General features: G+C 35.4%; 1 protein-coding gene across 5 annotated transcripts in view; it reads left to right on the forward strand.

Annotated features, from left to right (window-relative positions):
• PDS5B (PDS5 cohesin associated factor B) overlaps nucleotides 1-27,342 on the forward strand; it is a 173,929-nt gene that overhangs the window by 92,583 nt on the left and 54,004 nt on the right. For all 5 annotated transcript variants that reach the window (XM_018056634.1, XM_018056632.1, XM_018056635.1 and 2 more), the window contains exons 14-19: nucleotides 3,935-4,016; nucleotides 6,629-6,677; nucleotides 8,968-9,107; nucleotides 10,539-10,654; nucleotides 15,774-15,879; nucleotides 17,244-17,404. In XM_018056634.1, the coding sequence (XP_017912123.1) occupies nucleotides 3,935-4,016; nucleotides 6,629-6,677; nucleotides 8,968-9,107; nucleotides 10,539-10,654; nucleotides 15,774-15,879; nucleotides 17,244-17,404 (654 nt within the window). The remainder of the gene's footprint in view (nucleotides 1-3,934; nucleotides 4,017-6,628; nucleotides 6,678-8,967; nucleotides 9,108-10,538; nucleotides 10,655-15,773; nucleotides 15,880-17,243; nucleotides 17,405-27,342) is intronic.

Raw genomic sequence — 27,342 nt, forward strand, 5'->3', positions numbered from 1 at the left:
CCAACAAAGGTCCATCTAGTCAAGGCTGTGGTTTTTCCAGTGGTCATGTTTGGATGTGAGAGTTGGACTGTGGAGAAAGCTGAGCACCGAAGAATTGATGCTTTTGAACTGTGGTGTTGGAGAAGACTCTTGAGAGTCCCTTGGACTGCAAGGAAATCCAGCCAGTCAATTCTGAGGAGATCAGCCCTGGGATTTCTTTGGAAGGAATGATGTTAAAGCTGAAACTCCAGTACTTTGGCCACCTCATGCAGAGGGATTAGGGGCAGGAGGAGAAGGGGACGACAGAGGATGAGATGGCTGGATGGTATCACTGACTCGATGGACGTGAGTCTGAGTGAACTCTGGGAGTTGGTGATAGACAGGGAGGCCTGGTGTGCTGCGATTCTTGGGGTCGCAAAGAGTCGGACACGACTGAGCGACTGAACTGAACTGAACTGAATAACTGTCTGTGAATCTACCACCCACCCTCTTTCATCCTCCTTCCTCTCAAAGGAAACCACTAACCTTAATTTTGTGTTTCTCATTTCCTTTTAAAGAATGGTTTTATTATACGTATGTATGTATCCTTTAATTATATATTTTTTGTTTTTGATCATTTTTGAACATTATAAAAATGGAGTGATTGTGGGTATAGTCTTATGTGATTTTTTTTTTCCTCACACCATTCTATTATGTTCCTAAACTTCATCCACTCTTCATAGCTTATGGGTCATTCATTGTCACTGAGGTATTGAATTACTTTGTCATTATTCCGCAGTTTTATTCCATCATCTTGACATTGCAGATCTGAGTGCATGGAAAGAATGGACATTTGTGTTGTTTCCATTTTTTAGTAATGCAAATAATGCTACTGTGAACATTTTCCAATTTAGTAAACATGCAAGAATTTCTCTGAGGTATAGTTATGAATGGTTCTCAGATTTGACTACATATTGGAATCAATTGGAAAGGTTTAAAAAACACTGACACATGAATCTCATCCTCAGTTTGTCATTTAATTTGTCTAGTTGGTAGTATGCACATTGGGGTGTTTAGAAAAGCGTTTCTGGGGATTCTAACGGGCAGACAAGGTTTAGGATCACTGGAGTTACAGCTATGAGTGGAACTGCGGAGGATGCACATTCCCAGCATTATAAACTAGTCAAATCATTTTCCAATATGATTATACTAATTTATACTCTTGCCAGTGGTTTCTTAAGTTTCTCCATCCTCTGTCTGGCATTTTATTTTTTGTGAATCTTTTGGATATGAAATTTTGTCTCATTTTATTTCCATCGTCCTGAATACTAATAATGATGGTTTACTTAATGTTTCTGATTTCACCACAGTGCTCACTACTGTATTATAATGCCTGTCCTACTTCATTTGTATTACCATTCTAGCCCAGAAAGTCATTTGAATTTGTGACGTCGAATCATTTTGAATGGTATTTAAAATAGCTGCTCTGTAACAGGCAGAATTTGTTTGGTAAGGATTTTTATTTATTGCAAGAGCCATATATTTTATCCTGTGATGGTGTTCTTTTGGGGGAGACAAAGTACCTTCTATATTTTAGACTTTTTATACGTACCCACTTTTGGATAAGTCACTAAGTTAACTGAGTATCTTGGTGATTGCAGAGGAGAACTGAGGCAGCTTGAGTGCCCTCTGATCATGGTGTGTATTTCCACCTTCCCCAAGTTGCCCAGAGCAGCTGTTAGCCACGAGAGTAAGTGGTACTATCAGGTGTCCTGGTGGTGATCTTCTCCTTCATTGATCAGGCTCTCATCTAGACAGTTCTGTACTGCCGAGTCTGACGGGTAGTTTGCCAGTTGAGAGCAGATTGGAGGAGAGGTTCTCGTCAACATTTGACAGGTTTCTGTGGCCCAGTGGCAGTTCTGTTTCTTTGAAATGATGCAAACATGTAGTGCATTGGTGCAGCTGAGGAGAAGCCCGCATGAGGGGACTAGTTGTCTACTTAAAATGTCACTTAATTTAAAAAAAGTCAGTTAACAAATGTAAGAGTTGCCAGGTTCCAGTCAGATTTTTCACTTTTATTTAGTGACAGAGCTGGAATTCAGACTAACATTGAATGAATGGGTACTTGTCTTCCTAGTATAGTAATACTGCTTCCACTAGTACAATTTTTTTTTTCCTTAAGTGCTGTTTAGAAAGGCAAAACCCAAGGACACATTGTCTTTGCTGCTTAATATAATTTGATTAAAATGCTTGAGGGGGTGCCCCTCCTGATTGTTACAGTACAAATTCTTCGTATGTAATGGTCACTTTTTGACTTAAGCTGCAACCGTAATGGTTTATAATAAGCTTTAGAATTACTTAAGATTTCATCTTTAAATTAATAAATAACTATAATAGGTAAGATAATTTCTTTTTTATTTCTCTGCTTTAAGTGAAAGCAAGTTTCAAAATCCAGGGCCTTTTAAAGTTACAAGTAGTGATAAAATGTGTAGATATGGAGAGAATTCATTGACTTTGGGGTTCAGAAGTAATTTCACAGATGACTGCTCTGTTTCCTTCAAAATTATTGTTTTCATTACATAACTGCTACTTTGCTGTGAGACTTTTTCAGTCGTCTGGATAATGGTCATTTTTCTTTTAATATTTGAATCCTTGAAATGTGCCTGTTAAACTTTAGGGAACTTTAGCACCTTGAAAACAGTAAAGTATAGCTATTTTAAGATGAAAATGCTCCAGTACTGTTGTTTTGCTAGTACCATTTATAAGGGACTACTATAAAGGGAATTTGTGTCCAAATCTCTGCTAATTTATCTCCTTTTTTTAAAAAATACAAAAGTACTTTTAAGACACAGTGTTGAGAATGAAAATATTAAGCAAATAATTGCTTTGTCTAGCAAAAGAAAATGGATGTTTCTACATAGTTTATGTACGTCTGCATTAAATTATTGTCTCAGAGCAGTGCTTTGTATGTGTGATAATGGAGTTAATAGAAAGTTATGTGCTCAGTCGTGTCTGACTCTCTGCGACCCCATGGACTATAGCCCACCAGGCTCCTCTGTCGATGGAATTTTCCAGGCAAAAATCCTGGAGTGGTTGCCACTTCCTTCTCCAGGGGATCTTCCTGACCCAGGGGTGGAACTTGAGTCTCTTTGGTCTCCTGCATTGACAGGCAGATTCTTTACCACTCGTGCCACCTGGGAAGCCCCAGTAGAAGTATAAATAATTGAAAACAATAATAAGAAGTAGTAGTTGGTTTTGGAAAATTTCTTTTTAAAAATTTTGAATGCAAATGGTTCTGATATTCTATAACTCAGCATTTAAATAACATTAACTGCTCTCTGTGATTTATATATATTTTATGTATAAATATGTTTCTTATATAAATCTCTTTAAAATTTCTGCCTGAGAACAATAAAAGTGTTATGGGGACATCAAAATTTTTGTTGTGTAAGATGAATATTCACTTATATAACATAATTTATAAATGACTAATAAAGTATATATATATATATAATGTAAAATTATAATATTTTTCTTTCAGGAAAAAGTATCCCCATTATCTCAGAGCTCACTGTTTTCTGTCTTTTATTCCTTTTCATCCTACCTACTGAAAGATACTATTCCATTAAATATTGCTTTATATCTCAAGTTTGTAATCACCTTGGTTAATTCCTATGCCCTTGCCTGCAAATGTGTTCCAGTTAATGAGAAATTTTCCGTATTTCTGTACAAAAGGAAAAACAATCACCACTAATCCCCTTCTTTTGATATGCCCATCTCCGCAAATGTTATTATCTCTTCTATTTGATTCCTCTCTCTCTCCATTTATCATCAGTTGCTTAGCCCCTGTAACTTTTACCCTATCTTTGTCATCTCCCTTTATAGTCTGAACTTATAGAAATAATATATAGTTGGAATATCCTAGAGGATTTTTATCCTGTTTTGTTATTTAAATTTATGTGTTTATGTTTTTCAGAGCATTGAATGAAATGTGGAAGTGTCAAAATCTGCTCCGACATCAAGTAAAGGATTTGCTCGACTTAATTAAGCAACCCAAAGTACGTTATCACCATTTCTGCTGTGTGTTTGTTGAACAGCTGTTTCTGGGTGGAACAATTCTGACTCTAGAACCTATGATCTCTAACTTAGAACACTGAAATTTTTAAGAAACTTACTACATAGAAAAACTTAAATTCACTGTATCTGCAAAAGATGATATCCAACAGGAAACAGAATGTGCTTCTGTGTACTCAGAATTAAGCCTTTTTTGGTAACTTTAAAAACAAAAAATAACTCAGCATTATTGATAGCATATAAAACAGTAAAATTACACTTAATGTTGTTGCACTGAAATGCTGCCATCATCTTTGTATAGTTTTGTGGTTATAGAAAGTTTTAAAATCATGTAATTATAGTTTAGTATTTTGATATTTTTACTTAGGACTAATACTGTGGTAATTTTAATGTATTACCTGGTCTTCGTATTTATAATTTAATGGTAGTTATTCATCCAGTTGATTTGTTTGAGAATGTTGTATGTAGGCCTATAAAAGATAAAATTCATCTGAAAATCTGTGTGTCTGGTCATTTTAAATCGCATCCAGGGAAAACAGCACAGTGTTATTTTTGTTTCTTTTTCAGCACATAGTGGACTCCTTCACCCTTTCCCCACAACATATACTTTCTGTTCATAGGACAGAGGTCAATAGAATGGAGTTATTTCATCTAAGGGAGAACATCTCCAGTTTTCCTAGGTGTAAATCTTGCCATTTGTCCTAAAAATCAGTGAGCTAACAGTAGTTGTTTGAGGTTTATGGTGACCTCACTTTTTTCTTAACCTCTAAATCAGTAGTAGTAATAAGACATTTCTTGACCCTTGTTAGCCTGATTGAAGCTTTACAACTGAGTAGTATTTTTGGTTTATAGGCTAACAATTATCTCTTTGTTTATGACTTATTGAGCATAATTTAACCTTCTGTGATTCCTGATTATATTGAACCTACTAGAGTAAGTTTTTCCTTGTTACACAATAACTTAAAATTATTTTAGTAATTCTGCTATTTCAGTACTTCTGCACGAAGGAGGGAAATTGGAAAATCTCAGTTAAGTTAGTGTGTTTCAACCAATAAACATTTGTTTTAGTCAGTGTTATAATGCAGTGTTGAGTGTTTTAGGTGATATGCTCTGGATAAAGTGCCCCTCTTTGTCACCTAGAGACATATTAATTTACTACCTCTAAAGTTGCAAGCATACTATTTTAGAATGTGAGATGTTCTCATTTTCATGTGTATAAAATTATTACTGATTGAAAGCATTATTAAAGTCTTAATAGCAGCCGAATAGCATTTTAAGTGTATAGGTTGTGTGTTGAGCAGTGTGATGTATGAGACTGTAATCAAGAATAGCTTTGTTGACTCTCACTGTCCCTTTAAAATTTATTTAGTGTGAGCTTCTTCTCTTTGCTTGTTCATAAAAACTTGGCAGGGTCTCATATTCCTGTTCAGTCTAGGAATAAAATACAGTCTCAATTCAGTTACAGTGTTTTATTCCCTTCTACTTTGTGGTATTGTCCTTTAAATTGTCTTAATTAACATGCTATCTAAATCAAAGAGAATTCTCATTCTTGTGTGGTGGGGTTGAAGAAGCAGCAGAATGGAAAACGATGGTACTCTAAAGCAGCCTTGTAGTGAAAGGAGAATTAAGTCTTAATACTCACTTTATGTTGAGAGTTTTAGTAGATGTTATACAGTTAAAGTTAGGAAAAAAAAGAAGCTGTGTTTAATTTTTGTCTTTATAATTCTGCCTATTTTATCAGGAAGACTCTAAGATATTTAATATTTTCCTTTGACTTCTTTATTTCTTCTGATTAAGATAATTTTTATTCTTTCTTAGCAATGTAGCTCTTGTACTTATTTCATTTAACTTAACTGATTTGCTCAGTGTCTCTCAAAGTGACTTGCAGTACTGTACTTTGTTGGTGATCTTTCTTTTCATTAAATAACACTAACCTGATGCAGTGAATAACTAGCATTCTTAGAAACATCATTGATACCCATGACTTTACAGAATATGTTACATGAAGCACAATGTAATGAAGACATTCATTCACTGAAATATTATACTGCACTGATGCAGCATATAACTAGCCCTCTTTGAAAAATCTTTTGTACATGTTAATGGCATCTTAAGTGTCTTCATCTAGCGTCTTCTCAGTGGCTTCCTGACTTATATGTCATAATTCTCAGTCTTAAATACCTCAGTTCAATCAGAATTATATACTTGTCAGTTTTTTGTTTGAGATAGACTACAAATGTGAAAACCGTTTCCAGATTACTTTGTTCCCCTTTTAAACTAAGTTGTCCTGTCCTTTGAGTATACTTAAGAAAAACAGAATACCTCTGTGTCCCAAAAGGTTGAGGCAGCAGTCATATCTTTTTTTTTCCTTTTGAGAGGATGACAAAACAGGATGAGGGAAGAAGTGACGAGGGTGGATTATGACTTCACTTCTTTCATTCAGTTTATTGGGGGCTTAAACATGTCTAAAGAAGGAATATATACTGGTGGTCTGGGCGTGGGCTTAGACTGTGAGTGGGTTATGCTTAACTTTCTGAAAAATATAATGATTATTGCTAGGAGATTTTAATTTTGCATTTTTTTGTGTGATTTTCAGACAGATGCCAGTGTCAAGGCCATATTTTCAAAAGTGATGGTTATTACAAGTAAGTTACTTTAAATATATGTAAAATTTAAGGTTTATTTGAGACATTTCTTTCTTTGGTAGTATAAAATATTCCTCAAAGTTCCATTTTAGGCTGTGATAATATAGGAAAAGATTAAAGTTTTTTGGTTGATTTTTATTTCTTTCCCCCAGCATACTCAGCTTTCCTTTTTTTTTTTTCCTTATTTTCATTTATGTTGCATTCTGCACAGAATTATTTTGTGTTTTGGTATGAGCAAGAGCTAGATAAAGGTTTTGTTGCATAAATTTATTTTTGAGAATTCATTCAAATTGCCATGTAAGCTTGCTGTTAAAAACTGAGCCTGTGCTTACCTATTGTTTGCTCTAATGTAAATCTATCTGAAGCTTTAATTTCATTGTGAGTCAAAGTTTAGAATGAAGGATATACTTAATAACTGCGATTTTTTTTTTTGAAAAAAAAAGTTAATTCACTTTTTTGCTTTCAAGTAAAATGTTTTTAAATAAAAAATGTTTTCAAATAAAACATTTGTTTTATTTCAAATAAAAAATTTTCAAATCAAATGTTATTTAATTGCCTTTAACAGGGAATACTAAAGGGTTGTGTTGCACATCTCCTTTGTTCAAGGCAGGGAAAAGTAGCTTTTTTTGCAGGGCACTAGCTTTTCCTCTCACCTCAGAGGTCACTGTGTATAGCATGAGGGTGGATGGAAGATCAGGAGCACCTGGGGAAGTGCTTGCACCAAGCTTCCGCTTGGCTAATGAAGAGATCTTAGGGGGATTTTTAAGATGTTAAAAAATGTTCCAAGATATATGTGGAAGTATGTTAAGACACTAAAAAAGAATAGTAACCTAATTCATTGGGTATTAGACTAAGTGGTAGAAACTCTGGCATGAGTAGAAATTTCACACCAAAATACCTTGTAGTCCTGAGCAGTTAAATTAGTTTTCAGTCCCTTTGGAAAACGTAAAGCAAGTGATTTCGTGCTGTTGCTTTTAAATAAGTATTTCCCTGGTTGTTTGGCTGTGGACACTATCCCCTAAAGGAGATAATCTCCTGTAGTCTTTCTGTTTTAACCTCGTATCCAGTTTCTTCCAACAAGTACAATATTTCCCAAATTCTGCTCCAAGGAATGTCAATATCCTGCACATATTAGTAGTACCGTCAGAAAAAAAAGAATTCCAGTGGTCAAGTATTTTCGTAGAATCTTGAATTAAAGGGATTTTTCATTGCTGTTTTTCCCTTCCTCCTTTTCTCCTCTCTTTCCTTCCTCTCTCCCGCTCCCTTCACTTTCTTTTCATTTTGTTTCTTAGGTGATATGCTTTATTGTAGCCTTAATATAATACTGTGGAGGGGCTATAAAGTGACTTTTTCCAAAACTGTACTGTTGATAAACAGTACAGTAGAATTTTTGTGTTATGGAAATAGGGAAAGGTTACACAGTCACATAGTTGGGGGGGAGGAGATTAGTTCTTACCATGTTCAGTCATGTAGCCAAGATATAAATGGAACTTTAGAGTCATATATGAACTTGAAGACTGCATTTACTGTATTCATATTTTAAGATTCAACAGGTTTCTGTTACTTTTATTAGGGTCCATATTTCTGTATTACCCTATTTATTAGCACGGTCCTACCTACTGAACCTAGTCTGGTTCTCCATTACAGTTGTGAGCAGCCAGAAAAACGATATTATGATGGATATTTTGTTAGCTTTCATAAGTGTTTTGGTTAGTGATATATTAGGAGAGCAGTATAAAACTAATCTTTGATTCTGTAAGAACTCAGACTTTCTCATGTGGTAGTGGCATATCTGGCAGGAACACCTGGACCATGTTGTTCAGCCTGTTTTGGTACCGAGCAGCATGCATGGGTGTGTGCACTTTCTGTGGATGTTTTAACAGTAAACAGTGCAGAACAGGAAGATAGTTTCTTCAAGGTAAATCTTACTGATCTTGATCTCTTGCTGTGAATCACAAAAGAACAATGTATGCACAAGCTCATGGGACAGTAATAAAATTGGCATTTTTCAGGTTGACATTTAAGGCCTTCAGATATTATATAGAGTTATTTAAAATTAACCAGTATGATCTTTCTCTGGATAGATGGTCCTTCACAGTGATTTTATTTAATGTTTCTAGGAAAAAATTTTTTACTTGTGAAAATTCACTATTAAAGGATCTGTATAATTTTATCTCATTAAATTAAATGAATTTATATGTTAGGATTCTTCATCAAAGTAAAGAATGAAAAATGTTGCTCTTTTATTATTTCAGGAAAAATCTAAAATTGTATTTTAATTTAATTAAAGGAAATTTGCCAGATCCTGGTAAGGCTCAGGATTTCATGAAGAAATTTACACAAGTGTTAGAAGATGATGAGAAAATAAGAAAACAGTTAGAAGTACTTGTCAGTCCAACATGCTCCTGCAAACAGGCTGAAGGTTGTGTGGTAAGGAGAGAAATTTCAAAGAGTTAATGTTTGGTGATAAGTCACTTCAGTCATGTCTGACTCTGTGTAACCCTATGGACTGTAGCCTACCAGGCTCCTCCATAATGTTTGGAGACGCCCACAAATCCTTTTTTGTCCCCTTTTGTAAAATAATTTATGTTCGTTATGTAAAATTTAGGAAGTATCACAAAAATAATAATGTATTAAACTGTAATTACTCTATAGACACAGTTGTTAATATTATGGTGTATGTTCTTCTAAAATAAGATTATATTATACAGAGCTTGGTATATTTTACTTTTTTATTAGTCTTACTGTATTATCTTTAGTAGCAACATAGCACATCATTGAATATATGTACCATAATTTATTGAATGGCCCCCACTTGTGTTACACATTTAAATTTTTTCCCAGTCTTTGATTAATGTAAAAAATAAATAATCCTTATAGCTTAATAATTTTACACAGTCTTGATTTCTTTTCTTTAGGTTAAATTCGCTATTGGCCAGTAGCACTGTTGGAAACACAAAACTCAAACAAAAACATTATTATTTTGATAGGATTTATAAAATTGGTTGCAATCATATGAGCACTTTTTCTCCTTGGATACATTAGTCATTCTTATTTCTTTTGTAAATTGTGTGTTTTTAATCTTTGCCTACTTTTCTAGACTATTTGTCTTTATCTCGTTGGCTCGTTAGTATGTCATGGCATTGTGTGTTAATTAGGCTGCAGATAGTTTTCCAACAGTTGTAGTTCAGTCCTTTTCATTTTGTTTGCGATGCCCTTTACATATGATAGTTTTGTTGTCTAAGTTTGTCAGCAGTCTCTTCAAGGTTTTTGCTTTTGGAATCTTGCTTATGAAATCCCATTGTACTGCAGGTGAATGAAAATATTTACTTATGTCCGTATTATTTAATCTGTTGCCCATGTATCTTCCTAAATTCTTTAATAAAAGATGATTCTTGGCTCTACCTCAGATTGACTAAATGAGAATCTTCACAGTGAGGCCCAGGAATCTGTAGTTTTAATAAGCTCCCCTGATAATTTTGCTTGTTGAAGTTTGATATCCCATGACCCTTGGTTTTATTCTTTTGTGTTTGTTTTTATCCTTTTGGAATATCTTTGGTGTAAGATGTGAGATAGGAATTTAACTCTCCTTTTATTTTTAAAAAATGTCTATTGAGCTATTCTAGTATATTCAGTGTAATAATATATTGAATAATCCTTTTCCTGTTTACTTGAAATATTACCTTTTTCCTATACTGAATTCTTAATTTAGTCTTTTTGTATTGATTTGTTTATTCCAGCACCAATACTATACTAATAGTACTGGTACTATGTGATTTTAATTATTGTAGTTTCTTAACATTTTAATGTAATGAATTATTTAAATGTACTTTTGTAATATTTTAAACATCTCCATTACAGCGTGAAATAACTAAGAAGTTGGGCAACCCCAAACAGCCTACAAATCCTTTTCTGGAAATGATCAAGTTTCTCTTGGAAAGGATAGCACCTGTGCACATAGATACTGAGTCTATCAGGTATTTAATGAAAATATTGAATTTTCATTATCATTAATTCGTTCATGCTTTAGTAGTCATTATTGAGTGTCTGCTATATGTAAGACACTAATCTGTATAGATTTATGTATATACATAATGGCCATATACTCATCTGTATATATCTGTATGTATTTAGTATTTCATGTTATTTATTTTAATTTTATATACTCTTTTTGGATGAGAATTTGTCAATACAAGCCTAATTTTTATCTGTTAAGAGTATACTGGTTAGTTAGCTCGCATAGGTTAACTGATAGAAACAAGTTGCTGTTCTACCTTCTGGAAAAGAAAATAAAGTGATTATGTTATAAAACAACATATGATGCATTTCACAGGTATCTGAGAACTAAAAATGTTATTTTTAAGACAGCCTTCATTTAAAGTTTCAGGGTTTGATATCACCTGACTTTGACATCTTGGAAAATACTTTCTTTTTATGTCTGTACTTGGTTTTGTAAAATGTGGGAAGAGCTCTTTATTTATTTATGGCCATGCCATACAGCATGATACCAGGGATTGAACCTGTGCCCCTTGCATTGGAATGTGGAGCCATTCAACCACTAGACTGCCAGTGAAGTCCGCACCCCCCTGCCCCACCTGTTTTTGTTTGTTTTAAACTTTTCCTGAATGTTTCAACCAGTTGAAAAAAAGAATACTTATAAAATATGGAGAGCATATTCTTTTTTTATGACCAGTAGTACCTTTCAGAGGTATATTAGAATCTAAAATACTACTAATGGTACACTGTCCTCAGTAAAGCCCTTTTGGGGATTTTTTTGGAGGGAGGGCATAAGGTATGGCTTCTGGCTTGTAACGTTCTGTAGTGGAGGAGGACATGACGTTGGATGCCTGTTTTTCATTTTGGACTCCTCTTGCCTTGTTTTTCATTTGAGGAAAGTGTTCTTCAGTTTCAAAAATAAAAGGAAGCAAAACAAAAACAGGAATCCTTTATATTATTACAAGGAAAAATCTGAATCAGACTGAAATTCATTAATTAAATAATCTGATGCCTTCTATATTTAAAACAATGCTACTTAGGCATTGGCAAAGCATACTTTATGCTTTTCATTAATCTTCTGTCTAGTAGTGGAATAAGAATTTTAATCAAGAGATTATAGTTGCATAAAATTGATGCAGATAGTGTTGAAAGGATTAAAAGAATTTCTCTGAGAGGGTAGTATCTGATGTGAGAGGAAGAATGGGTAAGATTTTATTTCTACAGAAATGGGAGGAGAATTCTAGGTGTTGAGTTTTATATAAGCCAAGCTAACTGGATAGGAAGGAATAAGGATATTTAGAAAATGATTGCCATCTATTTAAGTTACTCTGTGGAGAAATGTAAAAGTGTTATGAGGTGATCATCAAAAAGCATTTGGTGTCAGATTGTGGAAAGCCTTTAGGATCTGACTTTAGAGCTTTTACTTTGTTCTTTGGTCTGTTGAGAAGCAGGAATGATTGATGATGAACAGGAGGAGGGAAATAGAAGAGAGAGCCTTGCTAAGGTGTTATAATTTTCTTTGAATGACGATAGTGGGATGGAAAGGAAAGAACATATTTGAGGAAGGTTTTAAAAGAACAGCCTTAGAAATGGGTCCTCTTACTGGAAATGGGGAATAAAATGGAGGAGGAGTGAGAAGTTTATGGGGTCAAATCCAGATGATGAAGAGAATAGTAGTACCTTGGAAAGAATGAAGGGAGCTGCTAAGAAAGGATATGCTTCTTGTTTGGGCATGACAGACAATTTTTTTTAAATCAAATTACAGAAAGATAAAAGCAGGTTATTGCAGTATTTTTGAAAGTTAAGATAAGTTTCCAGAAGTAAGGCATTTTATGAACAAAAAGACTTGAGGACCAAAGCATGTCTTTGTAGGTTGGTGATACGTAAGATATGTTCAGTCATAACTAATAATAACAGGTAATAGCCATTATTGCTTATAATGTACACTCTTTGTTTTATGTGTTTTAACTCATTTTCCTCTTTATAAGGCAAAAAATATTATTCCCAGTTTACAGGTAAGGAACAGTGAGCTACACTGATGTTAGAGTAACTTTCCTACTGCTGGGGAGTAGCTAATGGCATTTAAACAGGAAATCTGGCTCCAGCGCCCTCTTGGTTTAACTATCACACTGCAGAAAGGCTCCACTCTCTTCCCCACCAGTAGTCATGGAGTGTCCAATTCACCTAACTTTTCCTAATAGTGGCTGTACCCTTTTCAGTCTTACCCATTTTATAGGTGAATGATGATGTTGTTTACTTGCTAAGTCATTTCCAACTCTTTGCAACTCTGTGGACTGCAGCACGCCAGACTTCCCTGTCCTTCACCATCTCCTGGAGCTTGCTGAAACTCATGTCCATTGAGTTGGTGATGCCATCTAACTATTTTTTCTTCTGCTGCCTCCTTCTCCTCCTGCCCTCAATCTTTCCCAGTATCAGAATCTTTCCCAGTGAGTCAGCTCTTTGCATCAGATTGCCAAAGTATTGGAGCTTCAGCTTCAGCATCAGTCTTTCCAATGAATATTCAGGGTTGATATCTTTTAGGATTTATTGGTTTGATCTCCTTGCTGTCCAAGGGACTCAAGAGTCTTCTCCACACCACAATTCGAAAGCATCAGTTTTTCGGCTCTCAGCCTTCTTTATGGTTCAGCTCTTGCATCTGTACATGACTATGGGAAAAACCAGCATAGCTTTGACTATACAGACCTTTGTTGGCAAATTGATGTCTGCTTTTTAAAACACTATCTAGGTTTGTCATAAGTTTCCTTCCAAGGAGCAAGTGTCTTAAATTTATGGCTGCAATGAATGATGGCACTGTTTAAAAGTTGAAATTTTTTTCCCCATATGTTTTTTGGCTTTTTGCTTTTCTTATTTTTCTGTAAGTGGCTTAGAGAAATTGTCATTTTTTATTGATTATATGAATGCTTTATAAAACAAGGCTATTAACGCAGTTTGATTGCCTTTTAAATTTATGCTTGACATTAATAAATACTAAATTACATGATCTATCATTTGTTTCCTTTATTTCTTTCTTCCTTTCTTTCTGGTATCGTATTAGGTGGCTATATTTTTTACATTTAGGTTTTAATTGTTTTGGAATCCATTTCATTGTAAGGTGGAGATAAGAGATCCATCCTTTTTTAAAAGCCTAGTATCTAGTTGTATCAAACCATTTATTGAAAAATTGGTTTCTTCCTATTTGATTTGAGACAGTCCCTTATTTTAGGATAAATTCTTCACGATACTTAGGGTCTTACTGGATTTTTTCCCTTTGTTTCTTTGTATTTTAAGTCTTTTATGATAAAAATTTAAATTTCGTTTAGAAAGTTCTTTCATCCCTTCTCCCTTAATATTTACTAGCTGTTCTCAAACATTACTTAATGTTTCCAGATGAGTTATAGAATGCGTGTGTTGAATCTTATCCCACACCGAGCTGTGTTCCTGTAAGATATTTTTAGACGTAGTGGCAAATGCTATTCGTGTAATACTGTTTCCATCTTATGAAAATACTTGTCTTGATTTTTTCAAATCTCTTTGCTCCTTTTAGTAATTTTAGGAGTTATATACAGATTCTGTGCATTTAAAACTTTTTACTCCTAGTTATTTTATATGTTTTGACTTGTCATTATAAATAGATTTCCTCGCCCCTGGCCCCTGTATTTTTAAGGTGGCTTTGGCTAATACAGAATAGCTCTGTCCATTTTTGGTGTTGTTGGTGTCACCTCACTGAACTCTTAGTATTTTGTAATAGTTTTTCAGTTGATTCTCTCTGATTTTCCAGGTTGATGCTTTTTATCACTGGCTCTTATTCTGTGGTTATTAGCTCAATTGTACCTAACTTAGCAACTAAACAACAGCAGTACCACCTCTACAGGAATGCCTTTCCTTACTACCCTCGCTGACCAATCTCACTTCTTGTCCTGGCCTTCTCTCCAGGCTTTGTTGTTTCCCGATTATCTTTTTTAATGTATTTATTTACTTAATTTTGGCCTTTGGCCTCCCCTCACTAGACAGAGAGCTTCCTGCTCTTAGTCATGGAAGAAAGAAATGAATTTCATTTTGGATATATGGCATTTTTCATTCCTTTGGTACATTTAGGTAAAGAAAACCTTAGAACTGATGAAAATTTGGGAAGAGAATTCAGGCTGAAGATTTTTATTTGGAGTAGTTGGAGCTATGAGAAACAGTGAAGCAGGGAAAATGGGCAGAACAGGACAGAAAACATCCTCAGTGATTTTAACTGTTAAGGGAATGATAAATTTAGGAAGATATTGCAAGGAAGACATGTATTTGACTCATATCTTGACCTTAGATTTGAGTACATATTTTTGTAGAAACATAAATCTACTAAGCGTTTTAAAAACCATTGAATAATTGAATTTTCTTGTATTTTGATTTGTATTAGGTCTCTGACTTGATATTTGTTACTTGTTTTTTGTAGTAAAACATACCTATCAAAGTGAATGAGTATTTTGGATAATTGACAGTGCATTTCAAATGATTATTTTAAAATCACATAAGCTTGTTTTTAGAAGAAAACTTTAAAATATTGTATTTCCTTTGTGATCTGTTCTAAGTATTCTAGTGAGGATTTATTGTATGTTTGCTGTATAACATTTTTACTCCTGTCAGAAGCAGTCCTTTCTGGCTTTCGTAACAGTGCTGAACGCAATAATATTTGCTAGGTTGTTTGAAAGTGCTTTATGTTACCATTTATCCTTTGTTTCAGTATATGTTGTTCTACATATTGGGACCATAATGAACGTTAGATAATTGGAAAACATCTCTTATCATTCACATGTTTGGACCTAAACTTCACACAGCAAATACAAGAATAAAAATACACTGTTAATAAACAGCAAGTCAGATAACATTTTGACCTCATTTGAATGGACATGGGGAAATACCATTTTGAAAAGAAGCATCTCAAAATATTTATTACAGCTTTTTGTTTTGCCATAATGGTTGGGAAACAGCTGTATCAAATTTGTGTGTGGTTTAGTTGTGGTCTGTATAGAAAATACTCAGGATTATTTTTCTTAAACATTGCTAATTAAAAAAGAGTTGAAAAAATGGAAAAAAATTTTTTTTGTCATACTTTAGTGCTCTTATAAAGCAAGTGAACAAATCAATAGATGGAACAGCAGATGATGAAGATGAGGGTGTTCCAACTGATCAAGCCATCAGGGCAGGTCTTGAACTGCTTAAGGTAAATATGCTTACATTGAAATTTAGGCACTTAAGTGGCTAATGAGATAACTGTTACATATATAGTTTGTATGTTTTAGTCGAGATTTGCTTTTCTAGGTTAATAGAATCTAAAATTAGATTTTCTTAATCACTTTTAGGTAATTTTGAAATTGTGCATTTATTCTAACATGTAAGCTAAATATTAATATTTTTATGTTTAAATTATATAATATAGCCTAGTATTAATTATATTAAGGATTATAATTTAAAGGTTTCATTAGTGTGCAAAGAACTTGCTAACGCTACCACAGGAAGCACCAAAATTTTAAAGTCCATTTTATATGTTATTTTGTTAGCTAAAATTTACCTTTGCCTTTTACTTATTACAAAAATATCAGTTAATTGTTGATAACTTAGGGCATATAAAATCATAAAGAAGAAAACATTGAGAAGCCTATCATTCATAAATATTTCTTTTGTTTCCTTTTAATCTATAGAAAAATATACTTTTTGGTACAGTTGAAATGAGACTGAATATGCAATTTTATATCTTGACTTTTCCCATAATAAATTATAAGCATTTTCTCAGTGTTTTTTAAGACAGTGTTTTTAAGTGTGTCATAAAGCAGGTCTGATTGTTTTTACTGTCATTTATTAGATAGTTACTCTAAGTTAATTGCTTTTGCTTCCTCATGTGTAATGGAGGTAGAAATCATACTTATCTCACAGGGATTAAATTAAATCATGTACTTGATGTCTTAGCAGATATTTATTTTGAAAGTGTGATTGTAATGGAGGGTCTAATTTGATTTCCTTCAGATCGCTATACCCAGTTTTACTAGTTCTGTTTATTAAAAATTTCATCCATTTTCAGTTATTTTCTATTGTCTTTATATTCTATTATACTCTACCTTAAATTCTTAGATGTGGTAAGGTCTATTTATTGCTTTATTTTTTCTTTAGTCCTATGTTGGTGTGTTTATTGTAACCTTACAATTTCTTTTACTGTTTAATGTTTTACCCTCTTCCCTAGATTACTTTTTTCCAAAAATGTTATTATCTTCTTCTAATGACCTATATTTAGAATAATAGAGGTATTTTTAAAAATTCTCTTCTCATATTCCTTTTCTCCTAGCTTGAGTTTCCACCACCCCTCCTCCCCAAACATTAACCAAATCCAGATTATTTTGAGAATTATGTTAGCGTGTTTTTTAATTTTGAAGATAGTTGTTTCTTTAGATTGTACAGTCTTCCAGTGCTCTCATTTATTTTTAGCATAATTACTTGTGTTTTTACTTTGACTTGTAGCATTTCTAGTATGTAACATTTTGGATTTATAAAGATGAAAAGGATTTATAGATCATTTTTATGATCATTTTTTAGGTACTCTCATTTACACATCCTATCTCATTTCATTCTGCTGAAACATTTGAGTCTCTCCTGGCTTGTCTGAAAATGGATGATGAAAAAGTAGCGGAAGCTGCGCTCCAAATTTTCAAAAACACAGGAGGCAAAATTGAAGAGGATTTCCCACACATCAGATCGTGAGTTGAGTTTTTTTCTGATAAATATTCTAGAAAATAAAATAGCTTGCTGTTTCTTGATTTACGTAATAGTTGGAGTCAATTTTAAGTTTTGAGGAAATAATGTCTGGGTTTTATCTTAAGTCTAAACTATTTAGAGTCTTTATTTCCTGGGAGAAGGCATTGATTGGTGTTTTAGAAGATTCATGAAAATGTAAGGTGACCATGGCATTTCCTTTTGAAGCATCAATTTTGCTTGAAGATTTCAATGAAAACAGTTTTATAGCAAAAGAGTTCCTTGGCATATTATGGCATAGGATAAACAATGCGAATTTGAGGTCCAGTGAGAAACGCCAAAGGAATTTCAGCAGGATTGTCCATAGCACTTTACTTTCTTCTGTTATTATGAGTATTGAATTGAAAATTTTCAGTAGTATAGTTTTACTTGACACAGGGAAACAGAGAAGCATGTAATAATCATCCTAACAGCAGTATATTTTCTGTGTGTGTTTGCATGTTCTAGTATTTCCAAAAATTGGAGATTATGCTGTTATCCTGGAGATCTCTAATTATGGTTCAGGATTCTATAATAGCTCAGAAAGAATACATCTTCATTCCTTATGAATCCCTCCTTGTTTCTGTGTGTTCATCTCTCCATCCTCTTCCTGGAGAGCGTAGCTGGTGGTTGGTCCTAATATTGCCATAGTCACTGGTGACTGGTTTCACCTCTAGCTCATTGCTTCTGGTCTAGTTAGTAGTGGTTGGGGTACTGTGTTTCTTCATGTTTAAGTGGATTGTGGTTCTTTTCTTCAGAGAGAGACTTGGACGAAGCTAGCATTTTAGAGGCTCAGGTATAGGTTTTGTAATCCCTTTCTATTCACATGAGCTTAATCAGCTCTAGAAACTATTGTTATAAAGGAAAAGAGCATTATTTAAATGATAATTGAAATACCAATACCAGAATATTGTAACAATATACTTTTGGCAATGGCAAGAAACTTTATTTTTTATAAATGGCTTCCTAATTTTTAAGGGAGCCTGGAGAAAATGAATTTTCCTTGTAATGGAGCTGTGACTTTCCGGTCCAGATCAGAGTTTGGAGACACATGTATACACACACACTAAATGTATAAACTGTGTGCAACTCTATACATGTACTATACTAAATGCCCTATTACTGTCTCATTTAAACTTTATAACAATTCAGTAAAGTGTAGGAATTACTTTACTGAATCTGATCTTCAAAGTGGGAAATCTGATGTTTACTTGAGGCAGATCGTTCTAGGTCATATAGCTAGCAAATGGCCGAGGGAATATTTGACTATCAGCCTGTTTGGATGGCCAATGATACCATATCCATTATGGCATAGTTTTCTTAATTAGAGCATTGATTGAGTTTTAGTTTGATTTATTCAGCGGATTTTTTTGTTTTCATTCTAGACTGTCTTTTCTAATGCCCTTTATATTTTAAAGAAATATTGTTCAGTATATTTATAGGAAAACTGTGAGAGCAGAGTTGAAAGTTGGACATTTTAGAACATGAAGTGAAAGTCGCTCAGTCATGTCCGACTCTTTGTTACCCATGGACTGTACAGTCCATGAATGTCTCCAGGCCAGAATACTAGAGCGGGTATCTTCTCAAGGGATCTTCCCAACCCAAGTCTCCTGCATTACAGGCAGCTTCTTTACCAGCTAAGCTGGTAATACTGAAGTGGGTAGCCTATCCCTTCTGCAGCAGATTTTCCTGACCTAAGAATCGAACCAGGGTCTCCTGCATTGCTGACAGATTCTTTACCAACTGAGCTATCACACAGAAGGGCATTTAAAAACATTCGCAGCTTTACTGTGAAAATGAGGTCCTTGAAATTACTTGATATATGTACACTGAGTATATTTCAGGTGTCTCTCATGAGGAGAATTAGCTCAACTGATATTGAATACCTGCTGGGTACACATTGTTTTCAATGAGGTTACTCTTGGTATATGTCTTCTAGAAGATGAAATATGTATGTGGATTTTATTTTTTACATTATTAAATTGTGTGAGTTGATGTTGAGGAAAACTGGTAAGAGATAAATGAATGTTTATTAAATTATCTTCCATTGAATTCACCAAAATTATTTAAAAGGAAAATGTGTCTTAAGCAGAAGCTACCATAAACTGGAGAGAATTGGTGCTAGATAAGCCATTTAGACTGAATTGAGTGTGAGAACATTGACAATTGATGAATATATCCCTGAATCAGATGTATAAGGGAATGTATAATAAGTGTTCTTTCATTTACTAATCTAGAGGGAGGAGTTTGAGGTATGGGCAGGCTTTGAAAGAAATGTTCAGTCACCCAGTCCTGTCCAACTCTTTGCAACCCCGTGGACTGCAGCATGCCAGGCCTCCCTGTCCCTCAGTTCAGTTCAGTCACTCAGTTGTGTCTGACTCTGTGGCCCCATGGACTGCAGCATGCCAGACCTCCCTGTCCATCGCCAATTCCCAGAGTTTACTCAGACTCACCTCCATTGAGTCAGTGATGCCATCCAACCATCTCATCCTCTGTTGTCTCCTCCTCCTCCTGCCTTCAGTCTTTCCCAACATGAGGGTCTATTCCAGTGAGCCAGCTCTTCGCATCAGGTGGCCAAAGGATGGGAGTTTCCACTTCAACATCAGACCTTCCAATGAACACTCAGGACTGATCTCTTTTAGGAGTGACTGGTTGGATCTCCTTGCAGTCCAAAGGACTCTCAAGAGTCTTCTCCAACACCACAGTTCAAAAGCATCAATACTTTGGTGCTCAGCTTTCTTTATAGTCCAGCTCTCTCATCTACATGACTACTGGAAAAACCATAGCTTTGACTAGATGGACCTTTGCTGGCAAAGTAATGTCTCTGCTTTTTAATATGCTGCCTAGGTTGGTCATAGCTTTTCTTCCAAGGAGCAAGCATCTTTAAATTTCATGTCTGCAGTCACCATCTGCATTGATTTTGGAGCCCAAGAATATACACTCTGACACTGTTTCTACTGTTTCCCCGTCTATTTGCCATAAAGTGATGGGACTGGATGCCATGATATTAGTTTTCCAAATGTTGAGCTTTAAGCAACTTTTTCCCTCTCCTCTTTCACTTTGATCAAGAGGCTCTTTAGTTCTTCTTCACTTTCTCCCATAAGGGTGGTGTCATCTGCATATCTGAGGTTATTGAATTTCTCCAGGCAATCTTGATTCTAGCTTGTGTTTCATCCAGCCGAGCGTTTCTCATGATGTACTCTAGATATAAATTAAATAAGCAAGGTGACAATATACAGCTTTGATGTACTCTTTTTCCTATTCGGAAACAGTCTGTCGTTCCATGTCCAGTTCTAACTGTTGCTTCCTGACCTGCATACAGATTTCTCAAGAGGCAGGTCAGGTGGTCTGGTATTCCCATCTCTTTCAGGATTTTCCAGTTTATTGTGATCCACACAGTCAAAGGTTTTGGCATAGTCAATAAAGCAGAAATAGATGTTTTTCTGAAACTCTCTTGCTTTTTCGATGATCCAGTGGATGTTGGCAATTTGATCTCTGGTTCCTCTGCCTTTTCTAAAACCAGCTTCAACATCTATAAGTCCATGGTTTATCTATTGTTGAAGGCTGGCTTCATGACTTTTCAGCATTACTTGACTAGTGTGTGAGATGCGTATAATTGTGCGGTAGTTCGAGCATTCTTTAGCATTGCATTTCTTTGGGATTGGAATGAAAACTGACCTTTTCCAGTCCTGTGGCCACTGCTGAGTTTTCCAAATTTGCTGGCATATTGGGTGCAGCACTTTCACAGCATCATCTTTTAGGATTTGAAATAGCTCAACTGGAATTCCATCACCTCCACTAGCTTTGTTCATAGTGATGCTTCTTAAGGCCCACTTGACTTCACATTCCAGGATGTCTGGCTCTAGGTGAGTGATCACACTGTCGTGATTATCTGGGTTGTGAAGATCTTTTTTGTACAGTTCTTCTGTGTTTTCTTGCCACTTCTTCTTAATATCTTCTGCTTCTGTTAGGTCCATACCATTTCAGTCCTTTATCGAGCCCATCTTTGCATGAAGTGTTCCCTTGGTGTCTCTGATTTTCTTGAAGAAATCTCTAGTCTTTCGCATTCTGTTGTTTTCCTCTATTTCTTTGCACTGATCACTGAGGAAGGCTTTCTTACCTCTTCTTGCTATTCTTTGGAACTGCACTCAAATGGGTATATCTTTCCTTTTCTCCTTTGCTTTTGGCTTCTTTTCTTTTCACAGCTATTTGTAAGGCCTCCTCAGACAGCCATTTTGCTTTTTTGCATTTCTTTTTCTTGGGGAGAGTCTTGATCCCTGTCTACTGTACATTGTCACAGACCTCCATCCATAGTTCATCAGGCATTCTGTCGATCAGATCTAGTCCCTTAAATCTATTTCTCCCTTCCACTGTATAATCATAAGGGATTTGATTTAGGTCATACCTGAATGGTCTAGCAGTTTTCCCTACTTTCTTCAGTTTAAGTCTGAATTTGGTAATAAGGAGTTCATGATCTGAGCCACAGTCAGCTCCTGGTCTTGTTTTTGTTGACTGTATAGAGCTTCTCCATCTTTGGCTACAAAGAATATAATCAGTCTGATTTCGGTGTTGACCATCTGGTGATGTCCATGTGTAGAGTCTTCTCTTGTGTTGTTGGACGAGGATGTTTGCTATGACCAGTGCATTTTCTTGGCAAAACTCTTACTAGTCTTTGCCCTGCTTCATTCCGCATTCCAAGGCCAAATTTGCTTGTTACTCCAGGTGTTTCTTGACTTCCTACTTTTGCATTGCAGTTCCCTATCATGAAAAGGACATCTTTTTTGGGTGTCAGTTCTAAAAGGTCTTGTAGGTCTTCATAGAACTGTTCAACTTGAGCTTCTTCAGCGTTACTGTTTGGGGCATAGACTTGGATCACCGTGATATTGAATGGTTTGCCTTGGAAACGAACAGAGATCATTCTGTCGTTTTTGAGATTGCATCCAAGTACTGCATTTCGGACTTTTTTGTTGACAGTGATCGCTACTCCATTTCTTCTGAGGGATTCCTGCCCACAATAGTAGATTTAATGGTCATCTGAGTTAAATTCACCCATTCTAGTCCATTTTAGTTCACCGATTGCTCCTAGAATGTTGACGTTCACTCTTGCCATCTCTTGTTTGACCACTTCCAAGTTGCCTTGATTCATGGACCTGACATTGCAGGTTCCTATGCAGTATTGCTCTTTACAGCATCGGACCTTGCTTCTATCATTAGTCACATCCACAGCTGGGTATAGTTTTTGCTTTGGCTCTGTCCCTTCATTCTTTTTGGAGTCATTTCTCCACTGGTCTCCAGTAGCATATTGGGCACCTACTCACCTGGGAAGTTCCTCTTTCAGTATCCTATCATTTTGCCTTTTCATACTGTTCATTGGGTTCTCAAGGCAAGAATACTGAAGTGGTTTGCCATTCCCTTCTCCAGTGGACCACATTCTGTGAGACCTCTCCACCATGACCTGCCTGTCTTGGGTTACCCCGTGGTCATGGCTTAGTTTCATTGAGTTAGACAAGGTTGTGGTCCTAGTGTGATTAGATTGACTAGTTTTCTGTGAGTATGGATTCAGTGTGTCTGCCCTCTGATACCCTCTTGCAACACCTACCATCTTACTTGGTTTTCTCTTACCTTGGGTGTGGGATATCTCTTCACGGCTGCTCCAGCAAAGCACAGCTGCTGCTCCTTACCTTAGATGAGGGATATCTCCTCACTGCTGCCCTTCCTGACCTTCAATGTGGGATGGCGCGCAGCCCTATGGAAGTGATTTCATAAACATCAAGGGGGGAAAAAAAAAAGGTAAATCCTGTATGGCAGAACAGTAATGGGGCTGACATTTCTTTTCAACCACTTAAGATTTCCACAGTTAATGATTCAACAGTTATGAAGTTTGATCAGAAAATGAATGTAACTAAAGTTTTCCTAATTAGCTAAGTTGTACTAGGGCAAATGAAGGATTTTCTTTGGAATTCAAGGATTTAGAAAACGTGTTATCCCCTTTTTATTGTGAGGTCACTCTTTCTACCAAGTTGTGTGCCGTTTTCCCTTTATTCACTTTTGCTTATGCCCTTAAATCAAACTTTTTGTTTTCTTATTTGCATATCTAATTGTCTTTTCTCACCATTTTAATTTCTGTATTCAAATTTTAGGTGTGGCTATATCTATGTTTTAGAGATCTGAATATCTGAATTTTTAAGGGTGATGTAAATAAATTGGTTCAGGAAGAAGGAAGGGGGAAAAAATCCTAATAGGCTATAATTATAAAAGAATTTCAGAAAATTACCCTGTAATAATAATAAGGGCCAATAAAAGTTATGTTAGAGGGGGTATTTCAAATATATATATATATATATAAACTACATAGAAATACTAAATCTTTTTAATTGTTCCAGGCATGAGGGGGAAAGGAAAGCATTTAGGTATAAAACCAAGGTAACTAGTAGGAATGCTGCTGCTGCTGCTGAGTTGCTTCAGTCATGTCTGACTCTGTGTGACCCCATAGACGGCAGCCCGCCAGGGTCCTCCATCCATGGGATTTTCCAGGCAAGAGTACTGGAGTGGGGTGCCATTGCCTTCTCTGTTTAGGAATGCTAAAACCTGATAAAAGATATCTCTCCAAAAGAAAACTGAGACAAATTTTATTGATATTGATGAAAATTGAATGCAGAAAGAGAATTTACTATAGTAAGGCAAGAATACAATATGGCCAAATGTTGGTTAATTCCAGGAATACAAAAAGGGTTACTATTAGAAGAGAACCCAATGTTCATGTTATAATTCATTATATAAATGAGTAAAAGGGAGAGGCCACACAATAGATCTTTTTGACAGATGCTGCAAGGGCTTCCAATAAAAAGGAAAATCAGTTTACTTACAGTTAAACCCAGCAAAACAGGATTTTAATGGCCTTCATACTTCTCAAAACAATGAAAATGAAAGTGAAGTAGCTCAGTCTTGTCTGAGCGACTCCGTGGACTATAGCCTACCAGGCTCCTCCGTCCATGGAATTTTCCAGGCAAGAGTACCGGAGTGGGTTGTCGTTTCCTTTTCCAAATAGCTCAAAGTAATATCTACCAATATCTACCACCATATGATACAACACAAGCATTCCCAGTAAAATCAGGGGCAGTATGAGAAAATATGCCAACTCTGCCATGATTTAACATTGTTTTGAAAGCATTAGCCTATATAATTACATAAGAAAATAAAATTAAAAGGTGCAGTTGTTGGAAAAGAGGAAGCAAAGTTACCATATTTCTAAGAGAAAAATCCAGGAGAATCAACTGCAGAACTACTAAAAACAAGATGGCCGTAATGAGTATCTAGAAATCCAAGGCTCTCTTTATATCCCACTAATAATCACTTAGAAAATATTATAGGAGTGAAAAAATCAGAAGATTTAAAAGTCAAGAGTATGAGAAATTCACAACACTGTACTATCCCTATAGTAGTGAGGAGTATAATATTTAACAAAGAAATTAGTCAGGAAAACTTAAATCACTGAATAAGTAACTGGCAAGCAGTTTTAAAAAGAAAAAATAATGTAGACTACTTACTTGATATTACATATATTCTGGATGAGCCAGAGTTTCTTTATTTAATAATCTAAGATTTTATTTTAAAACTTTTAAATTTATGATGATTTTATATATATATATATATATAATGAATTATTAAAAGTATTAGTAACCAGTTCTTTTTTTTCTTTTTAATTTTATTATTGAAGGATAATTGCTTTACAGAACTTAGTTGTTTTCTATTGAACCTCAACATGAATCAGCCATAGGTATATATATATCCCCTCCCTTTTGAACCTTCCTCCCATCTCCCTCCCCATCCCACCCCTCTAGGTTGCTACAGAGCCCCTGTTTGAGTTTCCTGAGCCACACAGCAAATTCCTGTTGGCTATCAGTTTTACACATGGTGATGTAATTGCCCATGTTACTCTTTCCATGCATCTCACCCCCTCCTCCCCTCTCCCCATGTCCATAAGTCTATTCTCTGTGTCTGTTTCTCCATTGCTGCCCTATAAATAAATTCTTCAGTACTATTTTTCTAGATTCCGTACATGTGTGTTAGAATGCAATATTTATCTTTCTCTTTCTGGCTCATTTCAGTCTGTGTAATGGGCTCTAGGTTCATCCACTTCATCAGAACTGACTCAAATGCGTTTTTATGGCTGAGTAATATTCCATTGTATATATGTACCACAACTTCTTTATCCATTCATCTGTTGATGGGCATCTAGGTTGCTTCCATGTTCTAGCTATTGTAAATAAATAGTGCTGCACTGAACAATGGGATATATGTGTCTTTTTCAGTTTTCATTTCCTCAGGCTAATATGCCTAGAAGTGCGATTGCTGGGTAATATGATGATTTTATTTCTAGTTTTTTAAGCATTCTCCATACCATCTTCCACAGTGACTATCAATTTACATTCCCACCAACAGTGCAAGAGTGTTCCCTTTTCTCCACACCCTCTCCAGCATTTATTGTTTGTAGACTTTTTGATGATGGCCATTCTGACTGGTGTGAGGTGATATGTCAATGTAGTTTTGATTTGCATTTCTCTAATAATGTGCAGTGTTGAGCATCTTTTCATGTGTTTGTTAACCATCTGTATGTCGTCTTTGGAGAAATGTATGTTTAGGTCTTTTTCCCACTTTTTGATTGGGTTGTTTGTTTTTCTGGCATAGATTTGTATGAGCTGCTTGTATATTTTGGAAATTTTGTCAGTTGTTTCATTTGCTGTTATTTTCTCCCATTCTGAGGCTTATCTTTTTACTTTGATTATAGTTTCCTTTGCTCTGCAAAAGCTTTTAAATTTAATCAGGTCCCACTTGTTTACTTTTGTTTTTATTTCCATTACTCTAGGAGGTGGGTCATAGAGGAGCTTGCTTTGATTTCTGTTGAGTGTTCTGCCCATGTTTTTCCCTCTAAAAGTTTTATAGTTTCTGGTCTTAGGTTTAGGTGTTTCATCCATTTTGAGTTTATCTTTATGTATGGTGTTAGGAAGTGTTCTAATTTCATTCTTTTACCTGTAGCTATCTAGTTTTCCCAGCACCATTTATTGAAGGGAATGTCTTTGCCTCATTGGATATTCTTGCCTCATTTGTCAAAAATAAGGTTCCCATAGTTGCATGGGTTTATTTCTGGGCTTTCTGTCTTGTTCGATTGGTCTGTATTTCTGTCTATATGTCTTGGAAGATTGGTCTTGTCTAAGAATCTGTTTCTTTCGGTTTATCCATTTTATTGCCATGCTGCTGCTGCTGCTAAGTCGCTTCAGTTGTGTCCAGCTCTGTGCGACCACATAAATGGCAGCTCACTAGGCTCCGCCGTCCCTGGGATTCTCCAGGCAAGAACACTGGAGTGGGTTGCCATTTCCTTCTCCAGTGCATGAAAGTGAAAAGTGAAAGTGAGGTCGCTCAGTCGTGTCCGACTCTTAGTGACCCCATGGACTGCAGCCTACCAGGGTCCTCCGTCCATGGGGTTTTCCAGGTACTGGAGTGGGGTGCCATTGCCATATAGTTGTTCAAAATAGTCTCTTATCATCCTTTGTATTTCTGTATTGTTTCTTGTAACCTCTTGTTTTTCATTTCTAATTTTGTTGATTTGATTCTTCTCTTTTTTTCTTGAGTCTGGCAAAAGGTTTGTCAATTTTGTTTATCTTCTCAAAAACCAACTTTTAGTGTTATTAATCTGTAGTATTGTTTCTTTCATTTCTTTTTCATTTATTTCTGCTCTGATCCTTATGATTTCTTTCCTTCTACTAATTTTGGTTTGTTTTGTTGTTGTTCTTTTTTCCCCAGTTGTTTTAAGCGTAAAGTTAGGTTGTGTATTAGATGTTTTTCTTGTTTCTTGAGGTAGAATTATATTACTATAAACTTCCCTCTTAGAATTGCTTTTGCTGCA

Source organism: Capra hircus, chromosome 12 (genome assembly GCF_001704415.2).
Source record: "Capra hircus breed San Clemente chromosome 12, ASM170441v1, whole genome shotgun sequence".
NCBI lineage: Eukaryota > Metazoa > Chordata > Mammalia > Artiodactyla > Bovidae > Capra > Capra hircus.